The sequence below is a fragment of the Adiantum capillus-veneris genome, chromosome 18 (genome assembly GCF_014529385.1).
Source record: "Adiantum capillus-veneris isolate H3 chromosome 18, ASM1452938v2, whole genome shotgun sequence".
NCBI classification, from domain to species: domain Eukaryota; kingdom Viridiplantae; phylum Streptophyta; class Polypodiopsida; order Polypodiales; family Pteridaceae; genus Adiantum; species Adiantum capillus-veneris.
The window spans coordinates 64,934,876-64,956,461 of record NC_140948.1 but is presented as its reverse complement, the minus strand read 5'-3'; the positions used below and the strand labels follow the sequence as shown (position 1 = coordinate 64,956,461).

The following is a 21,586-nucleotide window of genomic DNA, read 5'->3' as shown; positions in this document are numbered from 1 at the left end:
ATGGATCATGGCTGCTATGTGCAGCTTGTGGCTTTCAAAGAGTTGCAATGACACAATCTACTTCAACCAAATATAGGAGAGAAGTTGCAAGAGCTACAACAAAGGACCATGCTTTATTCCATCCCAAAGGATCTAAAACATCCTTGGAAAGATTCCTTGTAAGAAATAGGAGAGCGACATCTCACTCAAGAACTTTAGGTGGACTCTCTACGCATGACATGGCAGAGGGGAAGAAGGTTGCATTGGGTAAGGCAACCAAATGCTATCAATTCAAGAGCAAAGACAAGACTCTATAACTTGAAAAATGAGTTGACTAGAGCAAACCATAAGAAAGGAGCCGTAGAAGAAAGTAAATGTACAATGACATGATCTACAAACCAATGGACAAAACTATGTCAACAAGTCATAAGAAGCTCACCATCTGCATCCAAATTGTTTGGACCACACAACTAGACTACAAGGCACGGCATGGCTTCCATTCCTTGTAATTTTTAGGGGTTGACTCTCCACCATAATTCTGTATGTGACCCTTTGTATTACATGCACTATATATGGTATGTAGTTTGTGGCATTTCCTCATTGCATGAACAACACTTTAACTCCTCACATGGTTTCCTATAGCTTGACAAAATAATGTTCTCTACCTTGCACACTTGGACGAGACGCCTACTCAATGACCGGGTGGGAAGCCCAAGTTAATTATTGCATTTCTTTACACTACAATCTACAGGCAAATTGTTTATGACTCGTAGCAACACATCAATACTACCATATAAACAAATCAAAACTAAGCCATATCTACAAATTTCTTTGGCAAGGCCGACCATGTTATCACGCCCGTGGAAGAATTCAAGCATTTAAATTGCAAGGCAATCGCATTCAAACGAGTTTTGAACGAACATGATCTAAAAGGCTTATAACGTGATTTATAACGTTGGCTCCCATTATTTTGATGTGTGCACCGGATAGTTTCCGACGATGTTAAGACTCTTCTTCTTCTTCCCCCCCCCCCCCCCGCCCCCCCCTTCTCTCTCTCTCTCTCTCTCTCTCTCTCTCTCTCTCTCTCTGTGGGCTATTCCGGAGGCAGCACCAGGGAGGCCTTTCTCTCTCTCTCTGGAAGCCCAGGAGGCAGCGCCAGCGAGGTAAAGGACGCTCAGAACACGGTGTTTGTTTGTAATCAACAAAAAAAGGAAACAATAATCGAGATATGTACGACCCTTCGCTTAGACGAAGCCCATGACATTAAAGCTATGGAATCCTTCATCTCGCATTCAAAGAGCAGAGAAAAACCATAAAAATAACCATAGAAACATGAAAAAGAATCTCCAAAAACTGTCAAAGACTTGAGTTCTTTAGCAAACGCGTTCTAAATGCAACCTTGATCACAATTTGGGTTAGGTGAAATATGGCAATTCAAGTGCCCACTTGTACCCATGCGAGGTTATGACACTAGGCCCTTAAAAAATCAAAACTAGTGATTACAGATGATGTCGCAAAAACTGTACAGCCCATTCTCGAAGTGCAAGACGAATAGCAGGGATTCACAGATAATCTTATGCCATGTCAACCAAAGTGCACTCGCCGACTTACATGCTAATGCTATCTTGAGAGTATATATATTTCTATGGTTAGGCCATACCTTTTTTCTTTTTTTTAAAGAGAGTAGGAACTTGAAATTACAACTTACACACCCAACTCCGTGAGGTGGAGCATCCCGACTGGATAAGGTTGGCCATCCCATCATATGGACTAGGGGAACAACCCCTAAGGGCTACATGTCACATGAGCTGTCAAGGGGGTATGAACCCAAGACCTTCAACACAAGAGGCTCTTGCTCTATCAACTGAGCCACACATTTTTTGGGATTCTGCATATCTGGTTAGTAGTTTGATTGACTAACTAAAAAAAAGCTACAGCATATCCTTGAGCTAACAAACAGCTAGCAATTAGTGATGAGCATTGGCACACTGTGTTGACATATGCCACACTCACCGATACCTTCCGAAACATTTCCCTTTGGTTTCTCATTGTCAGCTTTACCTTGGCACCGTCTGTAAAAGCCACGAGGTGAATGACGCAGCTGCTCCCTGGAGGCGACAAAATCGATCATCGTCCGGAACAGGTGCATCCATCACAATATTCTGTAGCTTCAACTCTGCTGATTCCCCATGGACCATCTTCGCCTTGCTCTCCGCCAGTAGTAGTGTGGCTAACTCATGAGCCATTCTCGAGTAAACCATCCTACAGAACAGAAGCCCTGTGTAACTATCTTAATACTTAATGTTAAGATCAACAGTAAAAATCTTTAAACACGTACCTGTTCTTCGCTTCCCATCGACCTTCCCATAGGACTTGTGATTCTTTCAAATGCTGAAAGAACAACTTACAAGCAGCAGTCTTGCTCTCAAAATTTCCCTGTTCACATGCAGGTAAGACTTCAATACATTGTAAATCCTCCGCAAAGTCTGAACGATGAACTAAAAGAGGGGCTAAAACATTTGCACAAAACCCAAATAAGCCACACAGAAAAGGAATAAAAAAGCAAGACTACATTAAAATTTGTCTAGCTTGTTTGAAAAGTACATAAATAAACAAGTTAATCCAAAATTGAAATGGCCTGCCTCCACAAAAAGATAGAGAGAGAGAAACTCACACACACAAAGAAGAAAGAACTTGTGACAACGAGAGTGAAAAAAATAGTTGAAAGTTTCATTGCAAACAAAACTAAAATATAAGATCTTTAAAAAGAATCTCCTTAATAGTTCTTTTCTTAAAAATGTAATCAACTCATACATAATCAATTAACACAAACTCATCAATGTTATGAACCAAGAGAATGAAGTTTGGTATCTTGAAAGAAATTCCATCATGTCTCTTTAGTGAGAGAGTGCAATGATCACAAACAAAGTGGTAAACACTGTGAATGAAGGTGCTGAGACTGAGAGATAGAGAGAGAAGAATACGACACCAGAATGTTGGCAAACCCTCCTCCGAAGGCCCCACTCTCTATGGCGAGAGCGGTCTACTATTGATTGCACAAATCTCTACAATGCAATGGACTTGCGATGATGTCGACGACAATAAGGACGACGACGAGACGGGCTAAAATCTGAAAACGCTAAGGGCTGAAATATGCAAATCTTGTATCTGTTGAATTCTAACTCTATGTCGGTGACGACAACGCGACGACGATGCACTGAAAACGCAGATGCTGAAATCTGCGAATGGCAGGCTGAAACTACAAACGCTTGCTGATCTGACCGTGCGGCGAGGATCTGTTGCGGGATGGTGAGATCTGCGAGGTTTGGCGCTGCTCTGCGGTGCCTATATGCTGAAAACTGAAAACGCTGATGCACTAGATGGTTCTGTCGCCAAGAATCTGCAAAACGCTGATGGTATCTGCAATTGCAAAAACGTTGGGCTGATCTGCTGCTTGATGCAAAAATGCTAGGAAGTTTGTGGTGATCTGCCGTCGCCAGGCATCATCAGCAACTGCAAAACGCTCGGCTGATCTGCAAATGCTAAAAAAGCTGGCTGGTCTTTGGTGGCTGAAAACGCTAGGTTGCCTGCCGGGGGGTCTTGCTGAGAAGGTGCACTGTCGAACACTCGTCCCTGCTGCCTCTTCTACCAGAAAGTGCTAGCGCTAGCTTTTCTTATATATTGCCTGACTCAATTTGCCCTACCCAGTTTCCCAACAAAGTCACTTATTAATAATAAGTGAAAAATGGCTAAAATAGGAAAAAAGGATCTGTGCACTGTAAAAATGCTCATGATGGGTTCTAATAGTAATCTGATGATGCTGTGTGCAACCAGAGGATATCCATCTACTCTAAGTGCCTGGACATGCACGGTCTGCGAACAGACTCACAAAGTGCCAGAACACTTCCTAAGCTAGGCTAACTAAACTAAACCCAACCCTTGTCATGAAGTAGCTTGTCCACGTACACATAGGGTTAGATGTGCACGTGACAGGAAGACCGTACTAGTAGCTTCACGCAAAAATTGTCCTTGCTTTATATTTAAAGATCTTGTGTCCCTTGGGCCCCATCGGACAGGACCCCATAAGATGAAACTTATGAAACTCATTTTATATGTCAACTGGACATGCACGCCATCACTTTGAGACATACCCCGAAAGAATTGTAATCACCCTCGATTACACCTACAAAATCAAACATAAGCCTCAAATCACATTCATATTACTACTTCCATCAAGATATTGGATCGTGATCAATCAGCAATGTATTTAGCAATCACATAGATGTCTCGATTGACTAAATCTTGTTACTATCATGTCCATCTCATGATTCATCTCTCCAGAATATCAAGACCGAAATGCTAGTCATTTTGTCTTTCAAACATGCACTCAAACACTACTCACATGAGAGAGCACACGTATATCAAATTCATTTTGGGAATTCCTAGTTCGAAGTACTTCTTTCATAAAGTCCTCCAACAGAAAACTGTCAGCCACGTCAGTATCCCTAAAATCCAAAGGAAGTCAGTGACTTTATTCCATCTATGTAATTTGTGACAAAGGAGCAGAGTAACTCCCCTCTTGTGCAGTCCCGCTTGCACCAAATTCAACCCGCTGATCTCTGGGAACTCTTGGAATAGTCAAAGCTAGACCAAAAGCGTCAAGGTAAAGTTCCAAATCTAAGGAGTATCTGCTAGGTCCTCCTCCATCCACTTCGCATCCAATGGCGGATAGTTCTTGACTAAGAACCGCCCTTCACTTTACCTTTCACTTCCTTTCCATGTGAGCCAATATCTGTTTTGGAACACAGATGAACCCTAACAGTGTTCCCATGTTTCAGTCACTTCCATATGACAACTTAACGCCGCTGGAGAGGCCAACTCCATACAAAGAAGGTGGCAAAGGTGTGACATTCACGACCGTTATAGGGTTTGATGACAAGAAGAAGGCTCTCTCATTCCTCCAGCAGTTTGACAAGGCCTATGCAGGGGGGAACTTTACAGAGGCTTCAAAGATCCGCAAGGCAGCCACTTTCTTGACAAGGAATGCGGGACAATGGTGGACAACTTTATTGCTTCAAGGGCAAGCTCCGTCCACATGGATTTACTTCAAGCAGATTTTTGCAACAGCATGGTTATCTGATGACTTTGAAGCAGATGTCATGACAGAATGGCACCAGCTTAATGCTGCCACTTGCAAGAATATGGACGACTATAATCGGAAGTTTTGGAAAGCTCTACTTCCAGTAACTTCCTATAGATTTGTGCCATTGACAGAACAGATTGAAAAATAATGTTGTGGTCTACCCAAAGGATTGAGAAAGTACTGCACAAAGACCAAAGTCACTACTTTGACGTAGCTCATCGAGGTAGCAAACACTGGCAATGGTTTGCTCAAGGGAGAAGATTGTGAATTTAATACTGGCGTCAAGGAAGGATCAGCCAAGAAAAATTCAACGAAGGATCAACCAAGAAAAATTCAACGAAGAAGTATGTTCCCAATGAGCTTCCTAAAGGGACTCAGGAGCCAGCCAACGCAGGGAAAGGCAAAGCTACGGCTAAATCAGAAAAGGGGCCAGCAAAGAAAAGGAAAAGATAACTTCAGATCCAATCATTGTGTTGCCAGATCTTAGGAAGTCATTTGTGGTCCATTGTGACGCAAAGTTATGGAAGAGAGTCATGTCCCACCGTATGCAGGGCATCGTGGTATCGATGCTACAGTTAAAGCGGTTGAGACATTCTTCTACTGGCCTACATTGAGAAGAGATGTGGATGCCTTTGTGCGAGAATGCCTAATATGCCAAAAGGTCAAGTTTGACAGGCAAAAGGCACCAGGGTTATTGCAACCACTGCCTATTCCAGATAAACCATGGGAAAGTATTGCTATGGATTTTATCTTTGATCTTCCGAGAACGCAGACAGGAAATGATGGTATTTGGACCATCATATGCAGATTCAGCAAACAGGCTCATTTTATTCCTGTCAGGAAGAAAATAAAGCCAGATCAGATGGCACGCTTGTTTATGAGCAATATTTTCAAGTATCATGGCATGCCACAGTCGATTGTTAGCGATCGTGATCCACGCATGACAAGTTTGTTCTGGAGAGGTTTGTTTGAGAATATGGGCACAACGCTCAAATTCTCTTTGTCATTTCATCCTCAAACAGATGGGCAATCAGAAGAGGCAAATTCTATTGTCCTAGATCTGCTGAAGTGCTATGTGTCAGAGCATAAAGGAAAATGGGAGTAGTATTTGCCATTGGTGGAGTATGAATACAATAATACAATGCATTCATCAACTGGCAAGGCACCTTTTGAGATAGTTGAAGGTGGCAAGAAAGTTCCTCCCATACTGCATACAAAGGACAAGATATTTGAAGTAGACAAGTATGTTCAGGACATGGATGAAATGTACAAGAAGGTCAAAGTCGCCTTGGAAAAGAGTCAGGCAAAGCAAAAGAAGGCAGTTGATCGTCACCATCGTGAAGTGGTATTTTCACTTGGTGATTGGGTGCTTCTACGCTTTGAAAAGGCAAGGTTAAAGAAGATAAAGGGCAAGGAAAGACTGTTTCCAAAGCTCATCATGCGTTACTATGGGCCTTTTCAAGTATGCGACATAATCAATGATGTTGCATATAGGCTGAAATTACCTGAGAGTTGGAAGATTCACAATGCGTTTCATGTGACTCTTCTCAGACCCTATGTGGGTGATGTGCCAGAGGATATGCCAGCTGAAGATCAGCCGGAAGTCGAGGAACTTGACGAAATCTTGGTCCCGGAACAGATTTTGGCACATAAAGAAAGAAAAGTGAAAGGCAAGGTTGCTAGGAGTTACTTGGTAAAGTTCAGAAACTATCCACCAATGAATGCTAAGTGGATGGAAGAAGGTGAACTTGCAGAGTCACCAACTGTGTTATCACTTTACCTTGAAGCCTTCGAGTTGCAACCTACCTTGACCCCTTGACTTTCAAAGCTACATGGATTGTCAGTGTGACAATGGCTTCTGAAAGAAATGATGTACATGGTAATTAAAGTGAGCTCAAATCAAGTACATGCTACATGAATGTTAGAGCTGTACAGATTGTCAGTTTGGCAATTGCTCTTATGGAAAGTCTAAAAGTTTGGTTAGTGCTATAGAAGTGAGTATTTCTTGTCAGTTTGTCAAGGATACAGTAATTGCTTCTATTAAAGGGTACATGTGTAACTGCATTCTTAAATTGTCGGTTTGGGTATGCTCGAAAGTGTTACTGGATCCAACGTGTACTAAAAGACGGTGGCAAAATGCGTAGCTACCATTTTGTCATTGGAAAGTTAATGACTCAAAGAAACGGCAGAGTGCGAAGCTACCACTATGTCATTGGGACAGGGTTCACACGCAGGCAATACATGTGTCGACAAGGTGTTGAATACACCAAGGTTGACAATGAGCATGTATGTGTCGTACATGTGTTGAATACACCTAAGCATGTACGACATAGATGCAAACGAGGACGTTTGAGATTTCAAGAGGGGAGTATGTCACCAGCGTGTGACTACTATCTATCCTTTTTGTTGATTTCTTTCTTATTATTTATTCATTTTCACTTTTTGGAAACACCCCTCAAGAAATCTAACTGCCCTGCATTGCATAGCTAGTGTGGAACTGTTCAGAGGGAGTCTAGGCCTGAGGGCAAGAGAGCACTAAGGTTGGACAAGGACTATGGTTAGCCAAAGTGGGATCATTGACTAGCCAAAGTGTAATCCTTTGCTACAGAGGCTACATTTGAGTTCTGGGTGTCGCTGCAATGTACAAAGGGGGTCAGATGACCTAGAAAGATACAATGGCAGCATCTCCTAAAATTTAGGGAACTGCTATTTTGGGACATGAAAATGTGTTCGCGTCATTACCTCCGGTATGACTAGGGGAACATTTTACAACTCTGCCGCGAAGTCAACTGGGTAACCGGTCAGGATATTTTTAGGTGGCAACCCCGAAACGGGAAATAGCTTATAAATGTGCCAAGTGACACATTTCTGTGCACTTTCCTCGTGCATGAAGAGGGGGCGCTGATTTTAGAGAGGAGGGGGCTCATTTTCAGCCTGTCAAGGTTGAGAGCTTCAATGGAGTGCTTGCTTTCCCTCTTATGTACAATGCGGTGCCAGGAGTGATGCCTTGTACGCTACGCACTGCCCTCTCTCTCCCCTATGGCAATATGTTATGCCCCTCTAGCGGGCTTTTCAATTGACCAATGTACAGTTGTGTGGGTTCATGCGCGATTCCCGAGGCAAAAGCCTCTTGCACAGGTACTGGATTAGCTAGCGGCTAATCCCCCGCAGGTACAGGTGATTCGGAGAGGTTTCATGTGAGAAATCTCGTCCGATTCAAAGGGAAAGTAGCCCTACAGGTGCGGGAGCTTCAGGACTTGCTACGGATGTGACCAGCACGCAAAACGGAGCCCGAAACAGTGAATTACAGCCTGCTGTGTATTTTTGCAGGTTTAGGGTTTTGGCCCTAAACGGACCCTAATACCCCCAAGAGGTTCAGGGACGCGAGGGGACCGTTGTACAGGTGATCTGGCGCATTTTCAGGGCAGAAAACAGAGAATTCAGCGTGCTGCAGATTCTCACCAGGTTTTGCAAAGTGTCCGTATGCATCGAGAAAGTCATCCAATGTGTGGGAATACTGCCTGTGAAGGGTCCTAGTACAGTTATGCTGCTGAAATCGGGCCAGAACAGTTGAAATTCAGCCAAGGTTGTGTGGAGCAGCTTGTAGGGAACCACAGCTTTTATTCCCTCTGTCAAAGAATAAAGAAATACCGAAAGGGGCGCCTAATTTAGGGGCCAGTCTGGTGTCGGTCTTCTCATACAGGTGCAATCTAGTAACCTGTATCCCTTTCCCCTTTGTTGTGTCTTGAAAGTACAGGTAAAGTGGGCGACAAATTAGATGGGTGAAAGCAAATAAGGTTTAAGTCTAAGGTCTACCTCCCTTTTTGGATTAATAGGCCGGTTTCACATGCTGAGAAAACACTGGAGATCTGCTGGGTCACGCGGGTACTACCTGGTACTACTGCATCTCCGTGTCCTCTGATGTCTTTAACGCCCAAAGGGAACCCCCTCCCTCCCCCCCTTATATAGGTGGAAAGGGCTGGTTTGGCCTTTTGAAGACGTTTAATCTAGCATTTTCATTTCATTTCTCTCTCTCTCTATTAAAGTTCAGCGACCCAGACCTAGTATCAGATTCACCACATGTAACCTTTTGGTCTCATAGGTCATTTTGGCCTTTTGAAGACGTTAATATTACATTTCATTTCATTTCATTTCTCTCTCTTTCAACTCTCCTCGTCGGCTAGATCTTTAAGGTCTCTTGGGATAGTTTCCTACGACGTTAAAACTCTCTTCTTCTCGGGGGGGGGGGGGGGGGTGTGTGTGTGTGCTAATAAAAAGAGGAAAATGGTATAACTTTTCTATCACCCAAGTGTGGTAGATTGGTTATGCCATTTCCCTCTTGAATAACAGGTCTTGAGTTCAACTCTCCTCGTCGGCTAGATCTTTAAGGTCTCTTGGGATAGTTTCCTAAGACGTTAAAACTCTCTTCTTCTTCTTCTTCTTCTCCCTCTCTCTCTCTCTCTCTCTCTCTAAAGTTCAGTGATTATGAAGTTTCTGTTCGTGTGTTGCTATTGATTTCTCGCTTGGGGTGTCCAAGCCAGTTACAGTCTTTGGAGTACTTGATCAATCTTTTCACACACGTGTCAACCTGCAGTTGACGCTTGTACTCCGCTTTGGCAAACTTCTCCGCCAAAAATTTGCCTAAATCTTCATTCTTTTCTTCAGTTCCCACACCAAATTTCAACTTTTCTTTGCCTCCCCCTTGAGAGGTGTTATCTCTGTCAGATTCTCCACGAGAACCCATATGTAATCTGGGGTTCTTTATGGCTTATATCTTTTAAGACGGAGTGATAAAGACGGGAGCGCGCCTGATGCACGATGAACGAAGGGTGTGAGTGGCTACTAAGTCCGGGGTCCACACACGAAGATTCTTTCACAAAAACCTGCGTGTGTTGCAAAAAGGATCAGATCCTCCGTAGAAAAAGAATCTTCATGAGCTCTCATACCACTAAAATAGACTTGGACACCCCAAGTCGAGAATCTAATGCAATACACGTGAGAGAAACTGAAAGTAACTTAATCACAATTGAGAGAGACGACACAACCCGGCGTAGTTCCGTGCCCAAAGAGATTGGCCCCAAAGTCTGGCGCCCCTTTCGTATTTTATTTTATATTAATCTTGGCAAAGTACAATGTCAAAGGGCTCTCTCCAAGCCAATCTGAGGGAGAGAGGCTCTGGCAATTCTTATACAAGCTCTCATGCCTAAAAGCAGTACAAGAAAAGCTTCAAATCCCAAAAGCATCTAATCTCTCAAGCTAGAGTTGAAAATTGCCAGCGTAAATTGCGCCGCGATTCACCGACGTCCGTACAGCATGCCACATCAGCGTAATTTGCAAAAGACCATACTACCTGCCTCGTCAGCAACTTCACACAAAAATTGTCCTTGCTTTACTTTTAAAAAATTATGTCCCCTGGGCCCATCGGACAGGACCCCATAAGTTGGAACAACTTATGAAACTCATTTTATCTGTCAGTTGGACATGTTACATCCTCACTTTGTAACACAATCCCTCCAAAAACAACTTGCAATGTCTTGACTGAAAATTGGCATGCGCAAAAAGCAAGGAAAAAACATGTGAATCAATCTTATAAAAAATTTAAATCAAAAAGTGTCACATGGACATGGCTCTATGTGCCACGTGGACATGTTTCATCGACTTCCAGAGCGAGTTTTCCACCTATCCCTAGATAGGAGTCTCTAGAATCCTAGGAGGATTGGTACCGGCAAGTTTGTGAGCTTGTTCGCAGGACTTGTATGTTCGAACGAGTCTATTAGATTAGCTTTTCCAGTTTTGGAACCCTCTTGCATAAATGGTTTGTACACGCGTTTTGATAGATGTTATTAAACGACAATGGGCATCTCGCATGACGTGCATGTTGTTTTAGCTTAGAGGAATCCAACGAGCCATTCCCCGTGTCAATCGGATTCTCGAGTGGGCAGATGTGCGACAGTTTCACCCAAAAACTTAGTGGAAGTGAAGTTTATTTAATAAATCATTTTATGATTTAATTTTTCACTCTCTCTTCCAGTTTTGCCCTACCTAGCCCTCAAGAGATTTATAACCTACAATTCTTGTCTATAAAGGGAGCACTGAAGCCATCGGTTTCGACAAGTGAAGGAAGCGCTACAAGAGCAGCATATCAGCTTCAACGTTCTGTAGTTCCATATCAGCTTCAGCATTTTTGCAGCAATCAGCAAGCGTTTTCAAATTTCAGCCCTGGCGGTATCCTCCCTCTTGCAAATCTGCCAGCGTTTTCAGTTTTCAGCCCTTCCGTCGCCGGAAGTGTGCGAGATCCGTGAGCGCTAGCCTCTCAAATGCGGTCCGGTACTTCGACAGCCCATTGAGCTTCCCCTCACCCATTCCCTCGCCGCATCGAGTGCTCGCATTGCTGCCCATCATCGGCATCATCGAGATCTGTGTTTCAGCCCTTCATTCCTCTCACATCAGGAGCCCCAGATTTACCCCTTGGTGGCCATCCGCAATCCCACATCAAGAAGGATCCAAAGGTGCATCAATCAACACCTCATCTCGAGGAGTTACCGCGACGACATTCCCCATTTGAGTCAGTAGAGTCTGCACTTGAGAGGTATTGCATGTGTGTACATTCCATTTACGCAATCAAAAACAAATACCACATCGGCAACGGTGTGGGGGGCGCTTGAGAGGGTTGGTTGGGACCCCGTCGGGTCTCTCTCTCTCTCTCTCTCTCTCTCTCTCTCTCTCTCTCTCTCTCTCTCTCTCTCTCTCTCTCTCTCTCTCTCTCTCTCTCTCTCTCTCTCTCTCTCTCTCTCGGGAAAGTAAAAGGAACCATCACTCAAGCTGAAGCAATTACTAATGCAAGGAAAGAAGGGATTTGTGAAAATGTAAAACCTAGATCTTCACCATTTCAATTCCGCTGCACCTGACAAGAAGCTTTTGGGATAGGAAAAACCAAACCAAGCGAGAGAAAAACAGCACCCTTTTCTACAGAGAGAACATCAGCCGAGTACTTGATACAAAAAAAAAAGCATCTGTCTAGAGAGTGAATATCAGACTTCACTCGAGACATAAAATATAGGTTTTAGGGAAAGAAAATCCATGTGCAAGGAAGTAAGTTGCACCTTCAACTCACGGGGAATTCTCAAAGGTCGAAAAGGAGTCCACCAATATTGTACTTCAATGTCAGAATGTTAACATATATGCCTTCAGAAGATCAGAAAAGTCTGAAGCTACGAATTAAAAAATGGGCTAAAACACTTGCACAAAGGTATCTGCTTATCAGGGTGAGCATGGGATCATGATTTTCAAAAGTGACACTTCCGGATATTCCACTAATGTCCATAGGAAAGAAACAATTGACTCACCAAGTCTGTAGTGAAGTGGTTGCTTTGGAACGAGCTTCTCAGCACAAAGAAATCTGCATAAATTCCTCCACTTACAGCCCAGTCATCCAGCTCCATTTTATTTTTCTCCAAAGAAGTAACTATTTCCAAAAGTTCTTCATATTCCCCTGAAATGAAAATAAATAACTGTAAATTCTCCAAAGCATTGATACTTCATAAAATCAACAGGTGCACTCATGAAAATCTTTATATAAAAAGCTTTTTCAACCATAGATCATGCCTGGCGCTCGATAACGTGATCTCACCCGCCAGAAAGAGCATTGCTGCAACCGAAATCACAAAAAGAAGATGCGCTCTCTGCCATTGCATGCTTCGGAGCAAATGTCTGATTGCCTTGTGTGTATTGCCATTATACTGCCAATATGTACCCTGCTTGATCAAAAACAAATTCTTAGGCCTTCTACAGAAAATGCATTAAACGATGTTTATTGTTAAGTGAACAGATCAGAACAGAGTATAGGTTTGATTTGGTAACATGACAATTATACTCTGTTACATATGAAAAATGTAAAGATTCCCCCCACCAAGTAGCTAATTCATGCACAGTTAATCACTGTGAGCTTTGCAAACTTGAAGCACCAAAGATTTCTCTGCAGCCCTTACCTTTCCTCAGCCACCTCCATGCGCCCCAACACCCCCACAAACCCCGAATAAACAAAACAAAACAAACAAAGAAGCCATCTTACCCACCCTTCTGAACCTTCTGGTCTTTGCAAGCTCACTTTCGTATAAACAGCCCGTACAGTCACCTTTTTGGATCTTGCCACAATTGCTGCTCCAATCTTCTTGCCAAGGAATGAAGAGAGAAGCACACGAGAGAGGAGACAAACACAATGTGAGCTAGAGAGAATGAGAGCCTTTGCATAAGTGAAAACCTGTAAAAGCTCTAACACCCCCCCTAACAATAGATGCTGAGAAGCTGCGGAGGAAAACGTTTCAGTCCTGACAAATCTGGAGAACCAAACTAAGTGCCAAGCCAAAAACGACAGACATCTTGGTCCTCACTGGACTTCAGATGCTAACACTATATCTAGACATCTCAACCCAGCTCACTAACCTTTACACCAAACTCTTGATGCCCTAGAAGCACTGTCTATCTACTCATGCTCCCCTCAATAGATGTCTAGAAGATCCCTCTATAGTTCCGTCAAATCAAGTAGCTCACTATCTGATGCACCTTTCCCTTGCACCTGTTGCTACACATCAACAGATGTTTTGCATCCAATTTTTGATTTGTACCTTTTTGAAAAGTTCCAACTGCAACTTTCCTACTCACGCAATCTTTTCAACAATTTTGGCTTTCTTTGCTTTTTCTGCATAATAGGAAGTGTTTAACCGGCTAGCCACTGGCAAGGCGGTGAATTCACAACAATTGAACGTCAAAAAACTGTTAACACTTGAACTTGAGAGATGGCAGTGGAGTGGCGGAGTTCCACTCCCGGATACACTAGCCCCTAAGTCGGGTACCCCGTACCGTAATTTTATATACTGATAATTAGAGAGTACGATTGTCGGAGAGTCACTCTACAATTCACTTCCAAGCAATGATCTGCCAAAAGTCGGTCCCTACTGATAATTAGAGAGTACGATTGTCAGAGAGTCACTCTGCAATTCACTTCCAAGCAATGATCTGCCAAAAGTCGGCGGTCCCTACTCTCATTTTTTAGAGGCATGTGGCCCAAAAAAACAATGCTAAAAACACGCACCCCCAAAAGTCCTACAACTAAAATGTCATGTGCACATGGCTTTGTGTGCCATGTGGACATGCTACATCGGCTTCCAAAGCCAATCCTGTACATAGCAATGTCTTAGAGCCTAGGGAATTTAGTACCGGCAACTTTGTGAGCCTATTCGGAAGACATGCATACCCAGACAAGTCCATTAGATTAGGTTTTCCAATTATAGAACCATCTAGCATAAATAGTTTGTACACACGTTTTGACAGATGTTATTGCACTTTGGTGGGCATTTGGAGTTACTAGCATCTAGATTTACATTGGAGGAACTTCTTGTGCCAATTCCCACAACAATCACATACTTCAGTTGGCAGATGTGTAGCAGTTTCACCCAGAAACTGACCTTTCTAATAAAATATTAAATAAGTGACTTGTGATGTGTAACAAACTGCTGACGTGTCAAAGCCTAAAGAATGGAGCCAACTTACAGATGTGGCCGGGGAGCCTAAACCCTAAGAAGAACAAGTAACAGAAGAAGTGTCACAAAGTGATGACGTGGTTGCCTAACCCTAATTTCTGCCAGAAACCCTAACTGCTGAAACCCTACTTCCAGAAACCCTAATTCTGAAAACCCTAACCCTAAAACCTGCAAACCCTAATTCTGGAAACCCTAACCCTAAAACTGCAACAGCGTGCCTGATTTCCGAAAATTGCACTGGCATGATGATGTGGCAGGCTGTACGGATTTTCGTGATTTATGCTGGCACCTTTTAGCATTGCTTTTTGGACCAAAAGCTTTTGAGTTTGAAAGTTTTTCATGTAAACTGCTTTTTGGACCAGAAGCTTTTGAGTTTGAAAGCTTTTCATATAAAGTGCTTTTTAGGCCAAGGGCCTTTAAATATGAGGCTAGGGCTCATTCTCTAGCATGCTTCTTGGAGAAGGTGCAGAGTCTGGAGTACCGGCTTGTACTTTGATGATGCAATATAAAGAAATACCGAAAGGGGCGCCAAGGTTTGGGGCCAATACTCTCTGGGGTGGAATTCAGCCACTCCGTGTCGCGTGTCGTCTCTCTCTTTCAGTTCAGTTGTTATTGAAGTGCTAAAAGTCTGTTCAGTCTGTTCTTTTCTATTGGCACGTGGTGCCCACCTTGTGACACTGGTATCAGAGCATTAAGCGTGTGCTTTTCTAAAAGCATACCGGTCCTACAAAAGAGCAGACAGAGCTATTGGAATTTGATTCGAGGTATCTTCGGCCCCCAACCCGGGCGTATTAGCCACTCCGGCGTATTAGCCACTCCCACCCTTACTTCATTGCGCATCGGGCGCGCTCCCGTCTTCACCGCAGTGTCTTACAGGGCATAAGCCAATTAAGATCACTTGCAAGAGAAGGATCCAGATTTGTTTCAAGTCACTGTTTTTTTTTTCTCAAAAGTAGTGCCATGCAGATGTTGATGTCTACAGCTACCAAGCAGCATACTCCAAGTACTTGGCAAGCTTTCGAGAAATTTTTTTGCCCGAAGTTATATGGTTTCTGACATCTTCCTTCGGAGTGCAACTTCTGGCAGATTGGGGTATCCTAAAATGCTTGCCATGGAAACCCTAGCAGATTATATCTTGAAATTTCTCGACATCTCTCAGTAGATGTCTCTTCTAGAGTTGATAACCTTGGAGGTTTGGTGTGATTGCTATCTCTTGGAACTACCATCGCCGCCAAAGAAACACTGTCTGTCCAAGAGCTGATGGACCATGCTGTGCTCGGCTATGACCTTATGGAATGAACCTAACCCTAATTTTGGTGCAGGTTTAAGGATGGAAAGTCAGTCGACTTTTCGAGCTCGACTGATGTCGAGATTGCTTTTTAAGTTTGAAATCTGTTTGAGAACTTGTTTGGTGATCCTGTTTGAAATTTGTTTGAAATGGATGGTATCTGTTTTTAACCTGTTTTGGTGCCGATTTGAATTGTTTGACTCTGGTTTGATACTGGTTTCAATGATTGGTGATTTTACTCCCGGGTGGAGAAGTGAGAAATACTGTTTTGGTATTGTTTGAACCTCGGAACGACGCAAGCCGATGCCTGGGAAGCGTTTCGTTGTATGTTTGAAAACCTCGGAACGACGCAGGCCGATGTCTGGGGAGCGTTTCGTTGTATGTTTGAAAACCTTCGAACGACGCAGGCCGATGCCTGGGGAGCGTTTGGTTGTATACTTGTAAAATAATTGTTGTGACTCCTGGCCCGGACCTGGGTGGTTATGCGTAAGGACTATTAAGAAGTCTAAGCAATGGTTACTCTCAGCACCTCCAAACGTTGAATATCTCCCGGCCCGGACCTTGTTAGGTTATGCGGGAGGAGTGTTCATCGGCGGCTTTATGTTTCTATGTCTTGTAACATGCATATGTAAGCATTTGTGTTGCATTGTGATGTGCCAACTACTGAATATTCTTAATTGGATGAGATTGCTTGGGTATGTAAGTTTAGTGCATCAAGACACCCGTGGAAGATCAGTACGGTCTGGGTGTGATGGCTAATTTTACTACGCCGGAATATCAAGAGTTCCGATTTGGACGAAAGGAGAAGCTAACTCCTTGATCAAAACAGCCGAAAGGAGAGGCTAACTCCTTGATCAAAAGAGCAGAAAGGAGAAGCTAACTCCTTAATAAAAAGAGCAAACTGATTGTCCCTCGGAACGTCCCTCGGAATGACCCTCGGAAATTTTTGAGCTAACTTGAGTTGTTTTGCAGATATGTTGTAATCGAGGACGATTACTCTCTTTCAAGAAGGGGAGATGTAACAAACTGCTTATGTGTCAGCCTAAAGAATGGAGCCAACTTACAGATGTGGCCGGGAAGTCTAAACCCTAAGAAGAACAAGTAACAGAAGAAGTGTCACAAAGTGATGACGTGGTTGCCCGAGAGCAGAAAACCCTAACCCTGATTTCTGCCAGAAACCCTAACTGCTGAAACCCTAATTCTGAAAACCCTAACCCTAAAACCTGCAAACCTTAATTCTGGAAACCCTAACCCTAAAACTGCAACAGCATGGCTGATTTCCGAAAATTGCGCTGGCATGATGATGTGGCAAGCTGTACGGATTTTCGTGATTTACACTGGCACCTTTTGGCATTGCTTTTTGGACCAGAAGCTTTTGAGTTTGAAAGTTTTTCATGTAAACTGCTTTTTGGACCAGAAGCTTTTGAGTTTGAAAGCTTTTCATGTAAACTGCTTTTTAGGCCAAGGGCCTTTAAATATGAGGCTAGGGCTCCTTCTCTGGCATGCTTCTTGGAGAAGGTGCAGAGTCTGGAGTACCGGCTTGTACTTTGATGATGCAATATAAAGAAATACCGAAAGGGGCGCCAAGGTTTGGGGCCAATACTCTCTGGGGTGGAATTCAGCCACTCCGTGTCGCGTGTCGTCTCTCTCTTTCAGTTCAGTTGTTATTGAAGTGCTAAAAGTCCGTTCAGTCTGTTCTTTTTTATTGGCACGTGGTGCCCGCCTTGTGACATAATGATCTATTTTATAAGTCATGTCAAAGTCACTTGCCCGACCAAGGGTCAAATGAGTACATAAGATGTGTCTATGAGTATAAAGGGCACACATAGGTTCCTCTCTCAGCAAATTCCATGGTGCCTATCATCCCTCCAACATCAGTACATAAGATGGGTCTGTTAGTATAAAGGGCACAAAGAGGTTCCTCTCTCAGCAGATTCCAAGGCAGCTATCAAATCATCCCTCCGGCGTTTTTTGCTCTCTAGCGTTTTCACTCCTTTGGCATTTTTTGTCTGAAATCGCCCCTCCTTGCTTGGAGTATTTTTCAGCCAAATCGCCTTCCTCCCTGCTTCTGTATGCCAACAGCCATCAGTCTCCTACATCCCGGCGCACCATTGTTGGGTCAAAGAACCTCCACTGCTGCCCATCATAGCCTAATCACTTGCAACCTTTTTCCAGTTGGTTTCCCAAGACAAATTTGCTACATTTACATCTCAGATCTGTGTTTTTGACTTTTTGCGGATAGTGTAACAAACTTGGGCACCCCAAGTCTAGATTCTGTCATGACACAAGAGATTCACTTAGAAACACTTCATAACTTTAAAATCACAATTCAATTTGGTCGACACGGCCCGGCGTACTTCGGTGCCCAGAGAGATTGGCCCCAAAGACTAGAGCCCCTTTCGGTATTTCTTTTATATTAATCTTTGATCAAAGTACAACTCCCGCAGGGTCCGCCGCTCTCAAACTCTACGTCCAAATGCTTTGAGAGTGAGGCCCTTAGGGCTCTTTTATTCTCACAAGGGATGCCAAAAGCAAAGCCTCAAAATCATTTAAACTCAAAAGCAAAAGTTCCAAAAGCAACTGTTTCCAAAAATCTGCAATAAAAGCAATCAACGTAATTTATGGAAATTCCGTACAGTTGTCAGTGCAAAAAAGCGGGCATGTCCTTATAGCCTGCCACGTCAACATGTCAACGGAAAATCCGGGTGTTCCGTATTGCTGCCACGTCAATGTCCGTACCGCTGCCACATCAGCATGTGAGCGCAAAAAACAAAAACCCGTACTCCTGTCCGCGTGTGTGTCAGGGCAAAACTGCCACATCATCAATTTGTGCCATACCCCCCAAGCGTAACCGCGAAACGTTTCAAGGCCAAAATATTTCACCCTGAAACGGGGTGTTTCACCACGAAACGTTTCAGTCTAAAATTAGAGCATAGTGAAACGTGAGACCGAAACGTGCGTTTAGCGACTTCGAAACTAAAACTATGGTAGCTTGTTGTTAGTGAAACGGCTTGTGTTTCACTTGGTGAGCGAAACGTTTCACCCGCCTCGACCTGTCGAAACGCGTTTCATGCTGATGTTGTACCCCCCTCTTGAAAGAATTGTAATTCCCTTCGATTACGCCTGCAAAACAGACAGAGGCCATAAACTGTCTTAGAAGACATTGATTCTTAGTACCGACGCACTAGACACGACACATCTAGCACATGTACAAAGACGACAGTCACATCATTGCACATGACATCACAGGACATCACATGACAACCAATCACAGAAACATTCATTCCAAATCTCAGACTATGATTGTCAGCAACGTATTTGGTAACCACACCTAGATCCATTCTGGACCTCGCTGATGTCAAGTGCCATGTGACACATCCAACCCTATGTGTCCGTGGACAAGCTACAACACGACCAGGGTTCAGTTAGTCAAGTCAGTCTAGAATAGAAAGTGATCTGGCACTTTTGTGAGTCTGTTCGCAGATCGTGCATGCCCAGACACTTAGAGTAGATGCATATCCTCTGGTTGCACACAGCATTACCATCAGAATCCATCAGTAGCATTTTTACATTGCATAGATCTATTTTCCCTATTTTTGACATTTTTCACTTATTATTTTTAAGTGACTTTTGTTGGAAAGTAGGTAGGACAATTTTGCTAAGATAATATAAAAGCAAACCAGAGCTAGCACTTTCTGGCAGAAGAGGCAGAAGGAGCACCTTGCTCAACAGGCAACTTCTCAGCAAGACAAACCCCCGCCACAACTCTAGCGTTTTTAGCATTGCAAAAGGCCTAGCGTTTTTGCATCAGATCAGCCAACGTTTTTGCACTTGCAGATTCACGACGACAATAGACAGCAGATCAGCCCTAGCGTTAGCAGATTCCCCCACAATAGCAGATCAGCCCTAGCGTTAGCAAATTTCCACCGCAGAACCCCAAATCAACTTAGCGTTTTTGGATCAGCCAAAGACCTAGCGTTTTTGCAGATCTTCTCGACAGAAGCAGCACAAGCCCTAGCGTTTTCAGTTTTCAGTAGTCAGATCCCGTAGTAGAACCCCCGAACCTCGCAGATCTCACCTTCCCGCAGCAAATCCTTCCCGCTCGGTCAGATCCCGCAAGATTTACAGTTTCAGCCCGGAAAACGCAGATTTCAGCATCTGCGTTTTCAGCGCGTCGTCGTCGTACCGTCGTCATCGACATCGTCACCGACATAGAGTCAGAATTCAACAAATACAAGATTTGCAGATTTCAGCCATTAGAATTTTCAGATTTCAGCCCGTCTCGTCGTCGTCATCGACAAGTCCAAGCATTGTAGAGATTTGTGCAATCATAAGTAGACCACTCTCGCCATGTCATATTCTTCTCTCTCTATCTCTCAGTCTCATGCACTTCCATTCACAGTGTCCATTCACTTTGTTTGTGTCCATTGCACTCTCTCACTAAAGGACAGAAGGCTCTCCCTTCCCTAAGTAAAAGGGACCTTGAGCACAGTTCGGAGCACTCATCTTGAGCAAAGTTCAACATTCACTTCCGCTGCACCTTACATTGGTATCAGAGCTTTGGCAATGTTCTATATCAATCAAGGAAAGAACCACATAATTTTTTTGTGCTTGTTGCGGTCGCACGTAACCCAAGTTCTCTTGGGCGTGTCGATTCCTAATCGTGTTTTTTGGGCGTGTCGATTCCTAATCGTGTTTTTGAAGAGAGACAGGAAACCCAAGAAAGAAGGGCTTGTCCAGCCTCCCCTTGTGCCTCTTTTCACTCATTGAGAGCGGACCGTGCACTTAGTGGCCGGCCAATCGACGTGAGGTGGGAAAAAGCAACCTTGGTGTGAGCGCAAGTCCGCCAAGGGGTGCGCCCGCGGAAAAGAGCAGAACTCGGGTAAAGAGAAGATCCTTCTCTAACACAGATTGCAAGCGAAAGAAGAACCTCAAGATCCGCAAGAACCTCAAGAACTCAAGAACCCCAAGAACCAAGACCCCCAAGAACCCAAGTTCCTCGTGAACTTCAAAACCCAAGACCACAAGAACCCACGACTTCAATGGATGGTCATCACTCGAAGCGGAATGGATACTTCGCTTAGACGTGATGAGCATGAGAGAGGCGAAGAACAATTTTCCTCACCAGGAGGTTTTTCTAACCCTCCCCTTTCCCCATCTACGCAAAGGATTGCACTAACTCCTATGGAGGCTTTCGACAAGATGGTGATGGACATGAAGTTACAACGCAAAGCACGAAAAGCAGAAAGAAAAGCAAAAAACAGAGAAAGAATGGCAGCCATAGAGCGTGAGCACGAGCAAGAATGGCAGCCATAGAGCGTGAGCACGAGCAAGCGCGCTTGGAAGCCGAAGAAAGAAAAGCAGCCATAGAGCGTGAGCACGAGAAAGAATGGCAGCCATAGAGCGTGAGCACGAGCAAGCGCGCTTGGAAGCCGAAGAAAGAAAAGCAGCCATAGAGCGTGAGCACGAGAAAGAATGGCAACCATAGAGCGTGAGCACGAGCAAGAATGGCAACCATAGAGCGTGAGCACGAGCAAGCGCGCTTGGAAGCCGAAGAAAGAAAAGCAGAATTTGATCGAGAGACCAAAGCAAGAAAAGCAATGAACGACAGACACATGAAAGAGATGTTCCGACTCT

General features: G+C 43.9%; 1 protein-coding gene across 2 annotated transcripts in view; it reads right to left on the bottom strand.

Moving 5' to 3' along the window:
• Window positions 1–1,594: 1,594 nt before the first annotated feature.
• The window catches only part of SAR3 (SUPPRESSOR OF AUXIN RESISTANCE 3), a 42,835-nt gene continuing 22,843 nt past the window's right edge, over window positions 1,595–21,586 (bottom strand). The window contains exons 2-5 of one of the 2 annotated variants that reach the window (XM_086488728.1): window positions 12,753–12,876; window positions 12,469–12,614; window positions 2,318–2,415; window positions 1,595–2,241 (exon numbers count right to left, since the gene is read on the bottom strand). In XM_086488728.1, coding sequence (XP_086344854.1) covers window positions 2,037–2,241; window positions 2,318–2,415; window positions 12,469–12,614; window positions 12,753–12,876 — 573 coding nt within the window. In that variant the 3' untranslated portion in view covers window positions 1,595–2,036. Of the gene's footprint in view, window positions 2,242–2,317; window positions 2,416–12,468; window positions 12,615–12,727; window positions 12,877–21,586 lie in introns of those variants that run through there. The other variant, XM_086488730.1, reaches the window with a different exon arrangement.